This window comes from Lepidothrix coronata, unplaced genomic scaffold (assembly GCF_001604755.1).
Source record: "Lepidothrix coronata isolate B3197 unplaced genomic scaffold, Lepidothrix_coronata-1.0 Scaffold315, whole genome shotgun sequence".
Taxonomy (NCBI): domain Eukaryota; kingdom Metazoa; phylum Chordata; class Aves; order Passeriformes; family Pipridae; genus Lepidothrix; species Lepidothrix coronata.
In genome coordinates, this window is record NW_016690495.1 from 18,746 (window position 1) to 34,240 (window position 15,495).

At 43.1% G+C, this 15,495-nt stretch overlaps 1 protein-coding gene across 1 annotated transcript in view; it reads left to right on the forward strand.

Annotated features, from left to right (window-relative positions):
- Positions 1 to 305: 305 nt before the first annotated feature.
- LOC108508792 (protoheme IX farnesyltransferase, mitochondrial) overlaps positions 306 to 15,495 on the forward strand; it is a 104,725-nt gene continuing 89,535 nt past the window's right edge. The window contains exons 1-4 of the mRNA XM_017837886.1: positions 306 to 387; positions 3,070 to 3,194; positions 4,841 to 5,159; positions 12,774 to 12,898. Coding sequence (XP_017693375.1) covers positions 354 to 387; positions 3,070 to 3,194; positions 4,841 to 5,159; positions 12,774 to 12,898 — 603 coding nt within the window. The 5' untranslated portion in view covers positions 306 to 353. The remainder of the gene's footprint in view (positions 388 to 3,069; positions 3,195 to 4,840; positions 5,160 to 12,773; positions 12,899 to 15,495) is intronic.

The following is a 15,495-nucleotide window of genomic DNA, read 5'->3' on the forward strand; positions in this document are numbered from 1 at the left end:
CCCCTCACGATAGGGACACCTCCGGGACAGCGGTTTCTCACGGTAAGGACAGCTCCGGGACAGCCGTCCCTCACGGTAAGGACAGCCCCGGGACAGCCGCCCCTCACGGTAAGGACAGCCCCGGGACAGCCGCTCCTCACGGTAAGGACAGCCCCGGGACAGCGGTTCCTCACGGTAAGGACAGCCCCGGGACAGCCCCAGCCCAGCCCCGACACAGCCCCGGCCCAGCCCCGGGCCGGCCCCGCAATGGCCGCTCCGCCTCCTCCGCCGCCGACCCGGAAGTCGTCTGGAGGTCGCGCGGCAAGATGGCGGCGCCCAGGCGCTGAGGGGGAGGCGGCGGAGCAGCCGCGGCCATGAGCGCCGTCCGCCCGCCCCGGGCGCTCGCAGGTACCGCGGGGATGGCAGTGGGGGGCCGGTGGAGCGGGCAGGGCTGGGGACACCCTGGGGCTGCTCTGGAGAGCGGTACCCGGAGCCTGCATGTCCCTGTGTGTGCCGTACGTGGGGCATCCATGTGTGACCTTCTGTATGGGGATACGTGTGTGTCCTGTATGGAGCATCCGTGTGTGACCTTCTGTATGGGAATACCTGTGTATGTCCTGTACGGAGGATCTGTGTGTGTCCTCCTGTATGGGAATACCTGTGTGTGTCCTGTATGGAGATCCTGTGTGTGTCCTTCTGTATGGGGTTACCTGTGTGTGTCCTGTACGGAGGATCTGTGTGTGTCCTTCTGTATGGGGATGCCTGTGTGTATCCTGCATGGAGCATCCATGTGTGTCTTTCTGTATGGGAATACCTCTGTGTATCCCGTATGGGGCATCCGTGTGTGCCCTTCTGTATGGGGATACTTGTGTGTATCCTGTATGGAGATCCTGCTCGTGTCCTTCTGTATGGGGATACCTGCGTGTGTCCTGTATGGGGGACGTGTGTGTGTCCTTTTGTAATAGGGGTACCTGTGTATGTCGTTCTGTATGAGGATACTTGTCTGTGTCCTGTATGGAGATCCCTGTGTGAGCTCTTCTGTATGGGAATACCTGTGTGTATCCAGTATGGGGCATCCATGTGTGCCCTTCTGTATGGGAATACCTGTGAGTATCCTGTATGGAGATCCTGTGTGTGTCCTTCTGTATGGGGATACCTGCATGTGTCCTGTATGGGGGATGTGTGCGTGTGTGTCCTTTTGTAGTAGAGGTACCTGTGTATGTCGTTCTGTATGAGGATACTTGTCTGTGTCCTGTATGGAGATCCCTGTGTAAGCTCTTTTGTATGGGGATACCTGTGTGTGTCCTGTATGGGGGATCCATGTGTCCTTCTGTAGGGGGGATCCTTGTGTGTGTCTCTCTGTATATGGGATCCCTGTGTGTATCCCTTTGTATAGGGGATCCTTGTGTGCCCTTCTGTATGTAGGATCCTTGTGTATGTCCTGTATGGAGATCCCTGTGTGTGCTCTCCTGTATGGGGGTCCCTTGTGTGTATCCCTCTATATGGGGGATACTTGTATGTGTCCTGTATAGGGGTCCCGTGTGTGTATCCCTCTGTATGGGAGAATGAATGGGAGATCCCTCTGTCAGTCCTTCTGTATGGGGGATCTTTGTGTGTGTCCTGTACAGGGGGTCCCTGTGTGTGTCCTTGTGTATGGGGGATACCTGTGCACGTCCCTCTATGGGAGATCCCTGTGTGTGTCCTGTAAGGAGGTCCCTGTGGGTATCCCTGTGGGTATCCCTCTGTTTGAGGGATACCTCTGTGTATGTCCTGTATGGGGGTCCCTGTGTGTATCCCTCTATATGGGAGATCCCTGTGTGTGTCCTTCAATATAGGGATCCTTGTATGTGTCTTGTATAGGGGTCCCTTGTGTGTGTATCTCTCTTTATGGGGAATCTCTGTGTGTGTCCCTGTGCATGGGGGATCCTTGTGTGTGTCCTTCTTTATGGGGGATCTTTATGTGTGTCCCTCTATGGGGGATCCCTGTGTGGATCCCTGTGTATATGGGGGAATCCCTGTGTGTGGGATCCCTGTGTATATCCCTCTGTATGGGGGATCCCTATGTATGTCCCTACATATGGAGGATTCCTGAGTGCCACACTGGACTCTGTCCTCTACGTGCTGCCCCATGGCAACTGTTTCCTCTCAGTGCTGCTTTGCCAAGATAATTTTGTCAGTAGTATATAGAGATAGCAGTGGAATAGTGCTGCTATTCTACAGTCCTACAGCCCCAAGGCTGACAGAGCTCGAGGAGTGTTGGGACAATGCTCTCAGGGACATGATGGGATTCTTGGGGATGTCCTTTGCAGGGCCAGGAGTTGGCCTCTGTGATCCTTGTGGGTGCTTTCCAATTCCACGTATTCTGTGACTCTGTGAAAATGCATCTCAGGGAGCTTAGAGATTTGGAAGAAAACACAAAACATCATTAGGGCATGCCTACAGTTTGGTTTGGGGCCTGTCGTGAGAAGAAGGACATTGAGGGGCTGGAGTGGGTTCAGAGAAGGGAACAGAGCTGGGGAAGGGGCTGGAGCACCAGGAGTAGCTGAGGGAGCTGGAGGGGCTCAGCCTGGAGAAAAGGAGGCTCAGGGGGGACCTTCTGGCTCTCTCCAACTCCCTGACAGGAGGGGGGAGCCAGGTGGGGGTCAGGCTCTGCTCCCAGGTACAGGATGAGAGGAAACAGCCTCAAGTTGTTCCAGGAGAGATTTACACTGGATATTAGGGAGGATGACTTCACTGGAAGGGTGGTCAGGCACTGGCAACAGGCTGCCCAGGGCAGTGGTGGAATCACCATCCCTGGAAGAGTTCAAAAAACGTGTGGATGTGGTGCTTAGGGACATGGGCTCGTGATGGTTGGACTTATGATCTTAGGAGTCTTTTCCCTCCCTAATGATTCCATGATTCTGTGATTCTCCACTTTCAGGTCTTTACCCTGCAGCAGCAAAAGTTTCTCCCCTCCCGACCTACCCTGAGTCCCATTTGTTGGGGTGTCCTGTGTCACAGCTGGGAGCAGACACTGAATTAGGAGCAAACTCAGTGGCAGAGGGTAAACGTGACTCTAATGTTATCTTTTTTCCTTTTCTCCTGTAATAGGACTGTTGGTGTGGCGTCTGAAGGGCGCTGGCACACGGCACATCCCGTGCCCCTTCCTGCACCTCTGCCGGGCAGCCAACGACAGGTTGATTACATTTCAGTACTTTAACTTTCTCAAACGAATGGTAAGTCAGGGAGGGGATTTATCCCGTGTTTCTCATTCATCCCAGGGCAAAATGGAGATCAGTTGATAAAAGCAGTGTTTTTCTTACCAACCCAACTCGGGTAATTCCAAGCGTCTCGTTTTCTCACTGAATCAGGGTTAAAGGGCTTGGTATCTGAAATATTAAAATAACTGGACAGTTCCTTGTGCTACAGAGTCTCCTCTGCTTGACACGAATCTTCCTGTGCCTTTGCAGCAGGACACTCATCTCCTGCCGAAAAACATGAACTACAATTGTTTTTAAACTGTTATTTATAGAAATGCTAATAAGAAAGTCACATCTTGGCCAGCAGTCGTACAAGTGGTAGATGGAACTCACCTGTGGAGGAGGTGTGTTGTGAGTTAATCAGTTAATTTAAATCAAAACTCCTGAGCTCGTTAAGTTGATGGGTTTCATTTACAGTGTGCTGTTAGTTTTAGGTATTAAAAAAAGCTGTGATTATCATTCAACCCTTTGAAATTGCATCTTCTCCTTTGACCAGTTGCATCACATGTAAGTGGATGGTAGTAAAAGACTTATTTTGCTCTTCCCTGAGTTGTGTTCTTATTGTTGCACTTTGGAGCTTCATCTATGACATGTGGGTAAGACTAAGTCTTACAGTGACTGCTTTGCCTGTAAGGAGCTTGTACAGCTGTGAATCAATAAATGGGGATCTTTCCAGGCTTCTGGGGTTACCACCACTTCTCAAATATTTATTTGTGCTGCTGATTTGATCTGTATTCACATCACTCATTCAGACTTTCATATCTCTCTTACTCATTATAATTATTAATGTGCACTCTAAACCAGGATTAGTTGAAAGCTCTGTCTTTTTATGCCTCTTGTGCTTGAAATATAGAGAATATTTTGGGGAAGAAAATGGAAAGGAGAAGCTAAATGGTATTTTTCTTATTCTGTGTGTATTCTGAGACCTTTAAATGAGAGGAAACAACTGTCTCCTAACTTTATGTTCAAAGTATGTTCATTTGAACTCCTGTTGAAATTTGCTGTCTAGTTAATTAACATAAAGCTTGGCATAAGTAGTAATAGAGTAATGTGGGAGATGATTTTATATCATGGCAGGTAGATGGTATTTTCTGGCATTTTTCTGATTTTTTTTTTTCATCTCTTAAAGATGCAAAAATCAAGTGCCTGTATGGGAGACTGGAATTGTTATGGGCACTTGTGTATCTCCCTATTTAAAGGTGAATTTTGTTTGATCAAAGGTTGGATCTGATGATCTTGGGGGTCTTTTCCAACCTTAATGATTCTATGAATTGACCAGTTGTAAATCAAATGGTATTACCTGGTGGTTTTGAATATGAATGAAGGGTTTGCTATTGAAGCTGGGGGGGGAGGTAAGTAAATCTAACCAGAAGCAATTATCCAAGTTTAAGTAAACATTATTGATGCAGTTGTGAGCTGTAAATCTGCTTCTGTAATATTTTGACCAACTTCTAAAGCCTTTTTGCTTATGAAGTAAGTGTTTGAAATTCAGGCTCGCATCATAGGAAGGAATTCTCCTAACAATGAGAATATTACAGCAATAATATTGGTGGTGTTGAGAGTTTGAAATGGGTGGAAATATCTTCTTACCTGTTCATTTGAACATCTCTCACTGTATTTAGTATGTAACTCAGCACAACAGAGACCTCAGCCAACGAGCCAAACCCAAGTCGGACCCGGTTGTGTCTCCTTTCCACGAGCTTCAGCAGCTGGATCGGGAAAAAAAGGTTATCCACAGGATTAGCCCCCTTTCACCTGCTCATCAGCCTTGGCCTGAGGCATCAGGGAGAAATGAGCTGAGAGAAGTGAAGTCACCTGCAGAAACTGAGGCCACAGCAGCGAGAGCAGAGCCCAGAGAGGACAGACAGTGGAAGGAGATGAAGCTGCGGCTGGATGAGCTGCCAGGAATTTTGGCACGCTTGTCCAAAATCAAGCTCACAGGTATCACTGGTCTTTTTTTATCACTTCTGTGCATCCTGTGTGACAGCAGAGTTCTTTAGCACGTTACTGGTACAGTGGGGCTTTTCCTGTGGTAATTCCCACCTTCCTGATACAAAATTCCATCTAATGTGTGCTGGGAAAATGTGTTTTGTGGAAGCATTTGGTAGTTTTCCCATTAAATTTTAAAGATAGTGAGGAGGAGCTTGCATCCTGTGTCAGCTAGCTTTTGGGAGTCATAAACAAGCAGGTAGTGGTACAAAAACTACAGTGAAACTAGGTCAGGAAGTGAATTTACAAATATTGTATTCAGTGTTTAAAGTTGTCTTATTTAAGTTTACCAATATTCCGTCTTATTTACATACCTTTCACTTTAGTACTGCTTGTTGTGAAATGAGTATTAAAAGTCCCAACGAAAGATAATCCAAATAGTTTCCTGTGTTACAAAGAAAAACGTTTGAGTCTGACCAGTTGAATTTTATAAAACAAGATATAATTTACTTTTCAATCAGTACTAGTGTTGTCTCTTCCAACCAGCAGTTTGTTCAGTTGCTTTGCTGCCTTAACTACCTTTTGCCTTGTTCTGGTAGTAATATTTAACAACTATAAATTACTCCTTTGCCAATAGGTAGTGCTATATGTACTTTTATTTCTAAGGACACTCTGATGATCTGATCATCTTGTCTACATCAATTCAAGAGCACAAATGTAATTTCCTGAGTTCTTACCTTGGTGCTCTTTCCAGTGCGTGGAAGAAATTCCTGATAACAAGACTGTTCTTTGCCATAGCAATTTGTGAATTCAGTTCACTTTTTAAAACTTTTTGTCTTGCAGTGTGTAAGTTTTCATTGTTTGTTGCTCCGTGGAAAAATTGTGCTGACCACATGGAGTGTATAATGGTCGTTTACATTTTCATCTCAGCCTTGATGAGACATCTCATGGTTTGGACTTGGCACAACTGATCTCGTTTGTACATCTCAATTTTCTTCCTCATTGTTTTTAGAAAACCTCAGGGCATTTGTTTTGTGCTGGTAAAGAGTTTGATGAGATGAAAGCATGTCTTTGATAATTTAGCACGTCACTTTTATATATTAGCCTTGGTAAATTCAAATTTGGGTGTATAAAGCTCTCACTAGCACATTCAGCAGTTATCAGGGTTATTTGCAACAGCTTTGTGGCACATCCAGCCTCACTTATTGCCTCATCTTTCTTTCTACATTATACAGGGCTTGCCTTTTTCTCCCCCACACTGTTCAGTTTTAGTAATACTTTGTTTCTGTAGGGCTCACCATGGATAACTGTAAGTGCTGTATGAACAATTAGCTCTTCTGGCATATTTTCAGTGAGGTGATTTTATTTAAGTGGTTCTTACGTGAACTTGAAGGCTGTGCCAGCTACTGGGGTAGAACTAAATTAAAAATTCTCACTAGATCCAGAAATGAAAAGTTAAAATGCCACGATTAAGGGACCAGAGAGACAGAAAATGAACTATCGTTTTAAGCACTTGATGTGTTTGTTCTTATGTTTGCTGACATTCCTGACAGGAATGCTCAGTGTGACCACATCCTAATGTTGCTGGTGCTCCTCAAAACAGGAGTTTGAACAACTGCAGCAAGATGCCAGGATGTATTTACTGGGAGAAAGTAATTTCATGTGATGCTTTTTTGTGTGGCCTCAGCGTTGCTGCAGAACTCTTCAGCAGTTTCCAGTAGGCTCTATTAAATGCAAAAAGCAATTTTGACAGGCAAGCACCTCTCTGGATTTAAAATAGGCTGTAGGAGGCAAAGGTTAATGAATTTCATTCCCTTCAGGACTGTTGTTTTGAGATGTAAACTTAACTGCTCGTTTCTGAACAGCTGTAGAATTTTTAATCTGACTTCCAAGGCTGCAGGGGAAGGGGCTGTGTCTTTAGCCTCTCTCTGCTGGCACTGGAAGAGTTCTTGAGCCAGGGTAAGTGTGGTGAACAGGTATAGAGAGATACAGGTATAGAGAGATACAGAAAAAAACTCAACCTCTTTTCTCATTTTGATCTCTGTGTATTTGGTGTGGAGATTTTTTTGGATGTGGGAAGTGTAAAAGAATAAGTTGGATGAAGAGGGGTTTGTAGGAGGGGAGTTCATTTGATGGTCTTTATTGATCGTGGGGTAGCACAGGAAAGGAGCAGGAATAATACTGGGTGTAGTGTAGCAAGGAAACAGGATTAGCTTTTCTTCCAACATTTAGACAAATTATATATTCTGTAAAGAATATGGTGGAGTCATTCTTTGATTGTATTTTTTTTAAACAAGAATAAATTCTCTGAGGTCAGCTTTTAACTTACAAATGACACACAACTGAGTTCCTTTCACCCATGAAGTTCTGATAGATCTCATATCCTGTGTGGTTTTTTTGGCAGACTCTTTATTTATACTTTTTGGAGTATGAAATAACAAAAAAACAAACTCTGCATTATGCTAAAATGGGACTTCCTTATGCCCTGTTCTTTTCCCGCTGCTGAAGGAAGGGGATTGTTTGTTTGTATTCTGAACTGTACTTCACCTTTGAAAGGAAATGAGTTTAGCTATTTCCATACCCTCCTGCTTCATGTAAACTGCAGCTCTTGTGACTCTGCCATTAGAAGCTCTGCCTTAAAAACAGGAGTAGATTTTTGTTTATATTCTTTTGCCATAGAAAACAATTAGGGAACTTCTAATTACCTGTCGCATAATCTGCCTTTTTGGGTTCAGTTTCCATCCATTCCTCTCTCTGTGGTGTTCTGTGTTGGCTGCTCTCTCAACAGCTGTATCCTACCATCCAGGCACTTGGAAAGCTAATGCATCTGTCTGATAGGTTTTCAGAATTATAAATGTCATTGTTTTCAACTTGATCCTAAAGTTTATGTGTTATGTAACCTAAAATAGGAGAGAGACACAAGGTATGGGAATAGGAGGAAATTCTAGTGATTTATAATGCACACACATGAAGAATTTCAGGTTGTCTCATCTTCTTTACTTAAATCTAATCTTGAAGTTGATGTTTCCTCTAGGGATTACAGATACGAAACTCAGATGAGCTGTATGCAAAACCACAGGAAAATCCAAGCTCAGTTTTTAATTTGGGGGAACTGTTATGAAGGCGTGGTATGAAAAATGCTGAGTGTTCCAGGTTGCCCAGGGAAACTGTGGCTGCCCCATCCCTGGAAGTGTCCAAGGCCAGGTTGGACAGGGCTTGGAGCAACCTGGGCTGGTGGAAGGTGTCCCTGCCCATGGCAGGGGGTGGAACTGGATGGGCTTGAAGGTCCCTTCCAACCCAAATCACTCCATGTTTGTGTGATGTACAGCACCTGGTGTGTTCAGGGAAAGACTGGACATGGCACTCAGTGCTCTGGTCTGGTTAACAAGGTGTTGTTCAGTCAAAGGTTGGGCCTGATGGTCTCAGAGATCTTTTCCAACCTGATTGAATCTGTGATTCTGTAGCACCTATCTGAGAAGTGAATCAACATGGGTGGACAAATATGATCATTTATGAGCATCTTCAGTTTTGGAAACTGAACTAGAGCATTTTTTTTTTTATGTGTCCTCTTATAAGAAAATAACCCTGTCTCTTCTACTAGAAAACAGCTGGAATTAATTGGCTGTATTGCTTCTGTCTGGATTTGTGTCTGTGCAATAGTGATGCTTTAGCACAAAAGTGCTGAACTGGAAATCAGAAGCCTGAGATATTTGATACTGTTTTAAGATGTGATTGTGCACATCCTACTTCTTCTCTTGGCTGTTGTGTCTTGGTGACACAGTGACAGAGATCCAGCTTTGCATAGCCTTGAGTGTTACCAAACAACAAATAAGGGGCCTGTGTTGTGTTTATAGGTTAAAACTCTGGTAACTTTTTTTTTTTTTTCACTCTAGTGAAAAATCCATTTGCTTTAGTGGAGTTTCCAGTATGTTCCCACTTTATTCTGGAATAATAGCATTTATTATGGCATTTATTCTTCAAATGGTAACTTCAGTATAACCAGAAACTTTGACAAAGATATATTGGTAGATATTGTTCCAACTATTACTAGTGCACGTTTATTCTCAGTTCTAAATATATTTCATATACTTGTCAAAGTAGTTCTCATTTTGTGATTAATATGCCAGTCACTATTATCCCATCAAAGAAACAAAAGCTGAGTAGTGGTAGCTGTCTGGCAATTTATTTTCCACGCTACCAGAAAAACTAATGAAATAAAAATAAACCCTTATTACGGTTTATTTTTAGCAGATCAATTTAAAATTGTTGGATGGATGTTTGTGATACTGCCCTTGAATTTTATATGATATAATGCAAAGGTTATGTGCAGGTTGTAATGTGCATCAAAGCTTTGGTATGCCCTAACAAACCTGAGTTTATAAAGGACACGTTGGTCAGGTGTGTAGCACAAATACTGGTGCTACACTTGGCTTTCCAGAAACCAAAGTGTGAAAACTCTGGAAGGAAAATTCCATCATTTTGGAAAGCTACTTTCCTTCAAGGACTGTATAAACACTTGCAGTAAAGGAGTGAAATTGTTTCCTAAATTAAAGTAGAAATGCATTTGCTTTTGTCCTTCCGTGTGTGCTGATATATCACCAGTACAGGAGTAGAAGGGAATTCTAAAGCAGAATTGATTTGCTTTGGCTTTCTATGGTTTTATTTTGGCTTGGCTGCTTTTTAATAGGAGGTAGGCAAAATATGGCAAAGTGATTCACGTGCTATAAATACAAATACAGGGGTTTATACAGGCAGATCACATTGTGATGGAGTGGAAAAGGAATGTAAAGAACACACTAGGCTTTTTGACTGTATTTTTATGCTAGAAACATTATAATTCACTCTTTGTCACCAATCCATTAGCATTTTCTCTTTCATTTACATTGAAACGGGAGACAAATGTCCCCTGTTCATTTTTGTTAAAGCTGAAAATGTTTAAAGGGCTGAAAATTAGGTTTAGGCTGAGATCATAAGTTTAAGTCTTGGCTTCTTTTTGAAGAGTGAATATAATGCCAACTCTCATCAAGCCTTGAAAGGATCGATTCCATCTATTATGCAATAAGGTGAAGTTAATTTGGCCCCTAAAGCACTAAACTAACAGGGATTAAAAAACAAACAGAGTCAATGACCTCATTCCCTTGATGTGATCTCAATTAAATATACTTTTCCTCCACGAGGGAAGTTGAAGAGTAAATTATTGCTTCCACAGTTAAAGAAAATAAACTTCCCAATCCAAAGGGAGCCTTTTCCTATTTACTGCTGATGTGTTGCATTGGAATATCTGGGCAGTGAGGGAAGCAGGGAATGCCTGGTGTGCAAACCCTGCCCAGACAACAGAAAATACCTGCTTTAATGGGATAGGGGAGAGGATGTGCTGCAACCTTTCTAAATGAGCTCCTGATAAGTCAAACTGAAATGACTGGCTGAAATTAATCTGGAGAAATCAATGGGGACTTTAATTAGTGCTGTGGCTGTACAGTATTCGAATTTCTTTGGGGTCAGGGTAGTGCTAATGTTACACTGACTGTTTGCCAATCCGCTCCACCTTTCTTCTCCAGTAAATGAGCTGGTGTTTTCCCATAATAAATTGGTGTAAAGTGCTCTCTAAGATAAGTTTTAATTAAATTCTTGTCTGGAAATGAGTGTGTGATTTATTATGCAAAAAAACCCGAATGTAATCACTCTTGGAAATGCAAACGCCACCGTTCACTGTCATTTTCAGTGTGTTTTTTAACTCCTCTGTTGTACCAATGCATTTCGTGTTCTCCTGTGCACTCTGCTAAGAAGTTTGGAAGCTAAGGTGGTGTGGTATTTATATAATAAATGGGTCCAGTCTTTCAGAACAACCTTCATGTCTGTTTGTCTGGTGGGCCAGCAGAACCTGTGGTTATTTCCGAGCTGCTCAGAGGGTAAAGCTCTGTCACAGATCCTCTGCATTTTAGAAGTAGCCTGGGACTCCATAACAAGGCTAGAGAATTAATGCTTATAATTATATTATGTATATTCTTATAATAATATTCAGTCACCAAGGGATTTTAATGCTTAGAGAAAAGTTTTGATGAGCAGCAAGTTTTCTTCCCTGTGTTTTTAGTATTAAATCCTAAGGTTCTTATGCAGGCACAGCTCTTAAAATGAGCACTTTGCATCCTTGCTGGCAGGTCACTGCCATGACATTTAGTTTTTCATCTCAAGTAACACTGCTTAATAGATAATCCAGGTATTTTCAGTCAGCAAAGGTTATTTATTTGTATTTAACTTCAGACAGATGGTAGACTTTGGAGGACTCAGGAAGATGAGAACATTTTGATGCTTTGATTTGAGCTGGCTGAGTTCTGGAACATGCAGTTACATGCAGAATATAATTTAAATACTTTCTCTTTAATAGCTATTAATTTCAGATTGTAAGGCTCAAGGTCATGAGGAAGATATTCCATAAGTGTGCTGACTTTTATAGTATAAGGAATTTGCCATGTCATATTATTTCTTGCCAAAAGTGAAGTTTGTGAGACCTGTTATTTGGCAAATTACAATATTAGGATTGAGAGTTAGGTAACTTTCATTTTAGGGATGTAATTTGCAGTACTGTACTAAAGTTATAATTTTGGATGACAAAACTGAAATGGATTTTTGTGAATGCACTCAAATTTTGAGGCCTTTAAGTGCCATTGAGTCCATGAGATGTGATTGTACCTTCAGCCCAAAGTGGGCAAGTCAAGTGGGAGCAGAGATGGTGCAGTGAAATTACTGTAGCTACGTGCCCTGAGTCTCCTTTTAGCTCTGCACTGCTTAAATCCCTGCTATAATTTGATATAAAGCATATATCTCATTTGGGGATTTTTCTTACTGTTTTTCTTCCCCATTAGGCTTTGCAGTGATGTGTGAGTTACTGGAACAAATCATGTTGAGTGGGGCAGTTTGGTCCTGGGGCAAATCCATAAAACAGGGAATGAAGAAACATAGATGAGGCTCATCTGACACTTGTCTGTTTGGTTACCCTCACCTTTCCCTGTTTTCAGCTGACACTTTGCAAAGGTTAAGGACTCATCCCACAGGTGTTGCTGTTTAAGTTCTTTTCTCTCTCTTTTTCCACCTTTTCTTTACCTACCAAACCTCAGATTTCAGGACATCCTTTTATTATTCAAAAAAATTGATAAGTAACTAAGGTTGAGACTGAAAATAATACATAATCTGGAGGGCAATCAACTGCCAGGAGCTCAGGTGTTGAACAAAGTGTATTTTCTGGTGGGTTCCCTGGTGGGCTTGATTGCCCAGCCAGCAAAGCTCAGCCTACTCAGATTGAAAAACTTGATTTCATCAGGATAGCACATCCTGTGGAATGTTTACTGAGAACATTCTGTGAAGCTTTTTTGTTCTCACCTCTTCTACTAATGCGCTGATGTTTCTGGGTTTCTTGTTTCATCCCTGACAGTTCTTCTGAGTTTTGACTTCTCTATGTGGAGTATTAATATTAATTGTACTCAGTTCCTGGAGCTACTGTGAGCCATAAAAGTGGCAAAACCTTAATCTGCACATGGGTTCCTAAAGTTTGAAAGCCTTATTTATAGTGTTGTGCACAAAGGAGGTGGTTTCTGGTGTTCTCTGACCTGTGCTCTCGCTGTGTTGCAGCTCTGGTCGTCAGCACCGCGTCCGCCGGCTTTGCCATGGCCCCGGTCCCTTTTGACCTGCCCTGTTTCCTGCTGGCCTCCCTTGGAACTGGCCTGGCATCCTGTGCTGCCAACTCCATCAACCAGGTCAGTCCATCCTCATCTGTACAGCAAGCTGGTGTCGTCCTGGCTCCTGAAACGCTGCCAGGGAGTGTGACTGGGTGGCTGGGAGGGCTGTACCTTCAGCTGCCGTGTGAGCTCGGGGCTGCTAAAGCTGACACCACAAAAGGAGTGTGTGCCTGGGAATTCGAGGGGAGTTGCTAGGCACGGTGTGTTTATACAGAATGGAGTTGATGAGGTTTTAAGCCTCCCAATAATAATGTTTATCTTGGTAATACCGAGCCTGGATCATTGAAAATGACAGAGGAAGAACTGGGTAATTGGAGTGTAAGAACAGCCAGCGGGGCTCCAGCCTCACGGGCCTGGTGCTTTGGATGTGTTGTTGCATGACCTTGTTGGATCTGTGTAAAGAGTGGCTCAGAGCACCTCTCTAAATGTCAGTAGTGGGACTTTGGTGGGGTTTTGCCCAGGCTGGAGTCAGGGTATCTCCTGCACATCTGCAGAATGTACTGAAAATCTCCGTTGTGGGAGGTTGTTCCATGACAATGTTCCGGGTGCCTGAACTTCCCTGCATGTGTCAACATGCCTGTGGAGCTTGGTGCTGATCTCAGCTCTCCTGCACTCCAGCTGTGAAGCAAAGTTGCTGTTGGGCTCTTCCTGCATCCCAAAGGAAAGCTCAACCAGTGAAGAGGTACCAACACTTGTGTTGAACAGAGTTACAAAGCACAGTAGCCACAGTCGCTCTCAGTTGTATAAGTATGGCCTGGAAAAAGAAGCAGCAGTAGCAGCAATGGGACTTCATGTTTTCAGCAATCACTTGTGAGTCCTGAGACCCCAGTAATGGAAGTTTCCTGGTTGACTCACCTTGGTTGATTTGGGCTCTGAGGTTTACACCTTGGAACACCTCAGTTGTAGGCACTCAGTGTGATTTTTGGGCTTGCACCCATCAACACACTCCTTGTTCAGCCTGAAGTAAGTCCTGTTTGTTGTTTTTACAGGTTTTACTGTTTGTTTTCACTGAGCTTAAAACTGGGGCAGGCAGCTAACTTTGTGTCTGTTTTCTCTGCAAAATTGGAAGGATGCTGCATGGTTTTTACTTGCTTGGAAATATTTATGTAGCCTGCCTAACTTGAAAACACCTAGGTAGCCTTAAAAAATAATTTTAAGTAAGTCACACTATTTTCTGAGGAATACATTTGGTTTTCATTACATATTTTTCACACAAAGGCTGGGTAGAAAAGCTGTCATAAATAAGGTGAAGCTTTCTTGGGTTTTGATACACTTTTAGAGGTGTGCTTTTTACCTCCCTTTTTTGCTTTACTGCTTTTTTAATATTAAAAAACCCATTTGTGAGTTATCCTTTGAAATATTTACTGTCACACTTACTTCACCTTTGATATGCATACTACTGGACTGAGAGAATCAGTTATTGCTTATTTAGATTTTCCTGTGCAACTTCTCCTGAGATTTTGATAGGTTTTCCTAGAGGTGCCATTCACAAACAAATAACTGGTTTTCTTTGTTTCAGCATCCACGTGTTGCTCAGTATATTTTGTCCCAAAAGTTGCAATTTTTTAAACTCCTTCAAGCCACTTTTTAAGATATTGAATTACTTGGGAGGACCAGGAATCCTGTGGTGTAATTTGCAGCTGGACACTTCTGAGCCTTGTTGGGATAGGAAGGGGAAGTCAGGAGTGCAGTAACTTTGTGCTTGGGCTCGTAATTCACTAATTATTCACTACAAGTTCCTCCAGCCTCACAAAGCGTCTTTCTCAGTCTCAGCTGAACACTTTGAATTTGCACATTTGCTCATGTTGAGCCACTGTGCCTGTGTAGAGAGACCTTCAAGGCAACTGCTCCAAGTAAAGAAAATAAAGGAGCAGAGTTGGTAACGAAGCAGAAGGAAGGAGCTCTGCTCTATGACCTTGTTTATCAATGGGTCCTTTCAGTCCCTGAGTGTCCCTTTGCCGGTGTTGCCGTGTCTGAACCGGCTGGGAATTTAATTTTCCATAAATACTTTAAGCTGGGGTATCCGTCTCGACCTTTGGGAAGGAGCACATTTGACTTGGAACTTCCTTTATTGCTACTTTGCTCTGTCCATTGCTCCCCATACGCATCCCCTTGTCTGGCAGCTCATGACTCATGTTTCCCTCGGTGCTCCTTGCCATCCCTTAAGGACCTTTTTATATGATAACCGTCTTCCCACTTCCCCCATTGCCATAAATCTGTACATCTTTAAGGGCAGCTCATCTTTCCCACTCCTCGTTTCCCTGATAAATCTGTGTGCACGATTTACAGTCCCCAAATATGTCGTGGGAAGGTGAAGTGTCGATTGTGTAAGATTCTTGCCCGTGATTTAGGACAGGATGTGAGGAGCCTGGTCCTGTGAAAATGTAATAACGATTCTGTAACACTCGTGGAAGTATTGATACAGACTTTTAACTGTTCAAATTCTGTGATTTGGGCTTTTTTTTTATCCTTTTTTCCTTCTCTCAGTCACTTGAGTTTAGCAATCTGGTAGGAGCTGAGAGGGTTTTATCCCGAGTGAATTAAGCTGAATTAACTATTTAAGTTGACTTAATTAATGAGAGTGAGCCAGGCCTGTGCTAAGTAATGCACAGAGA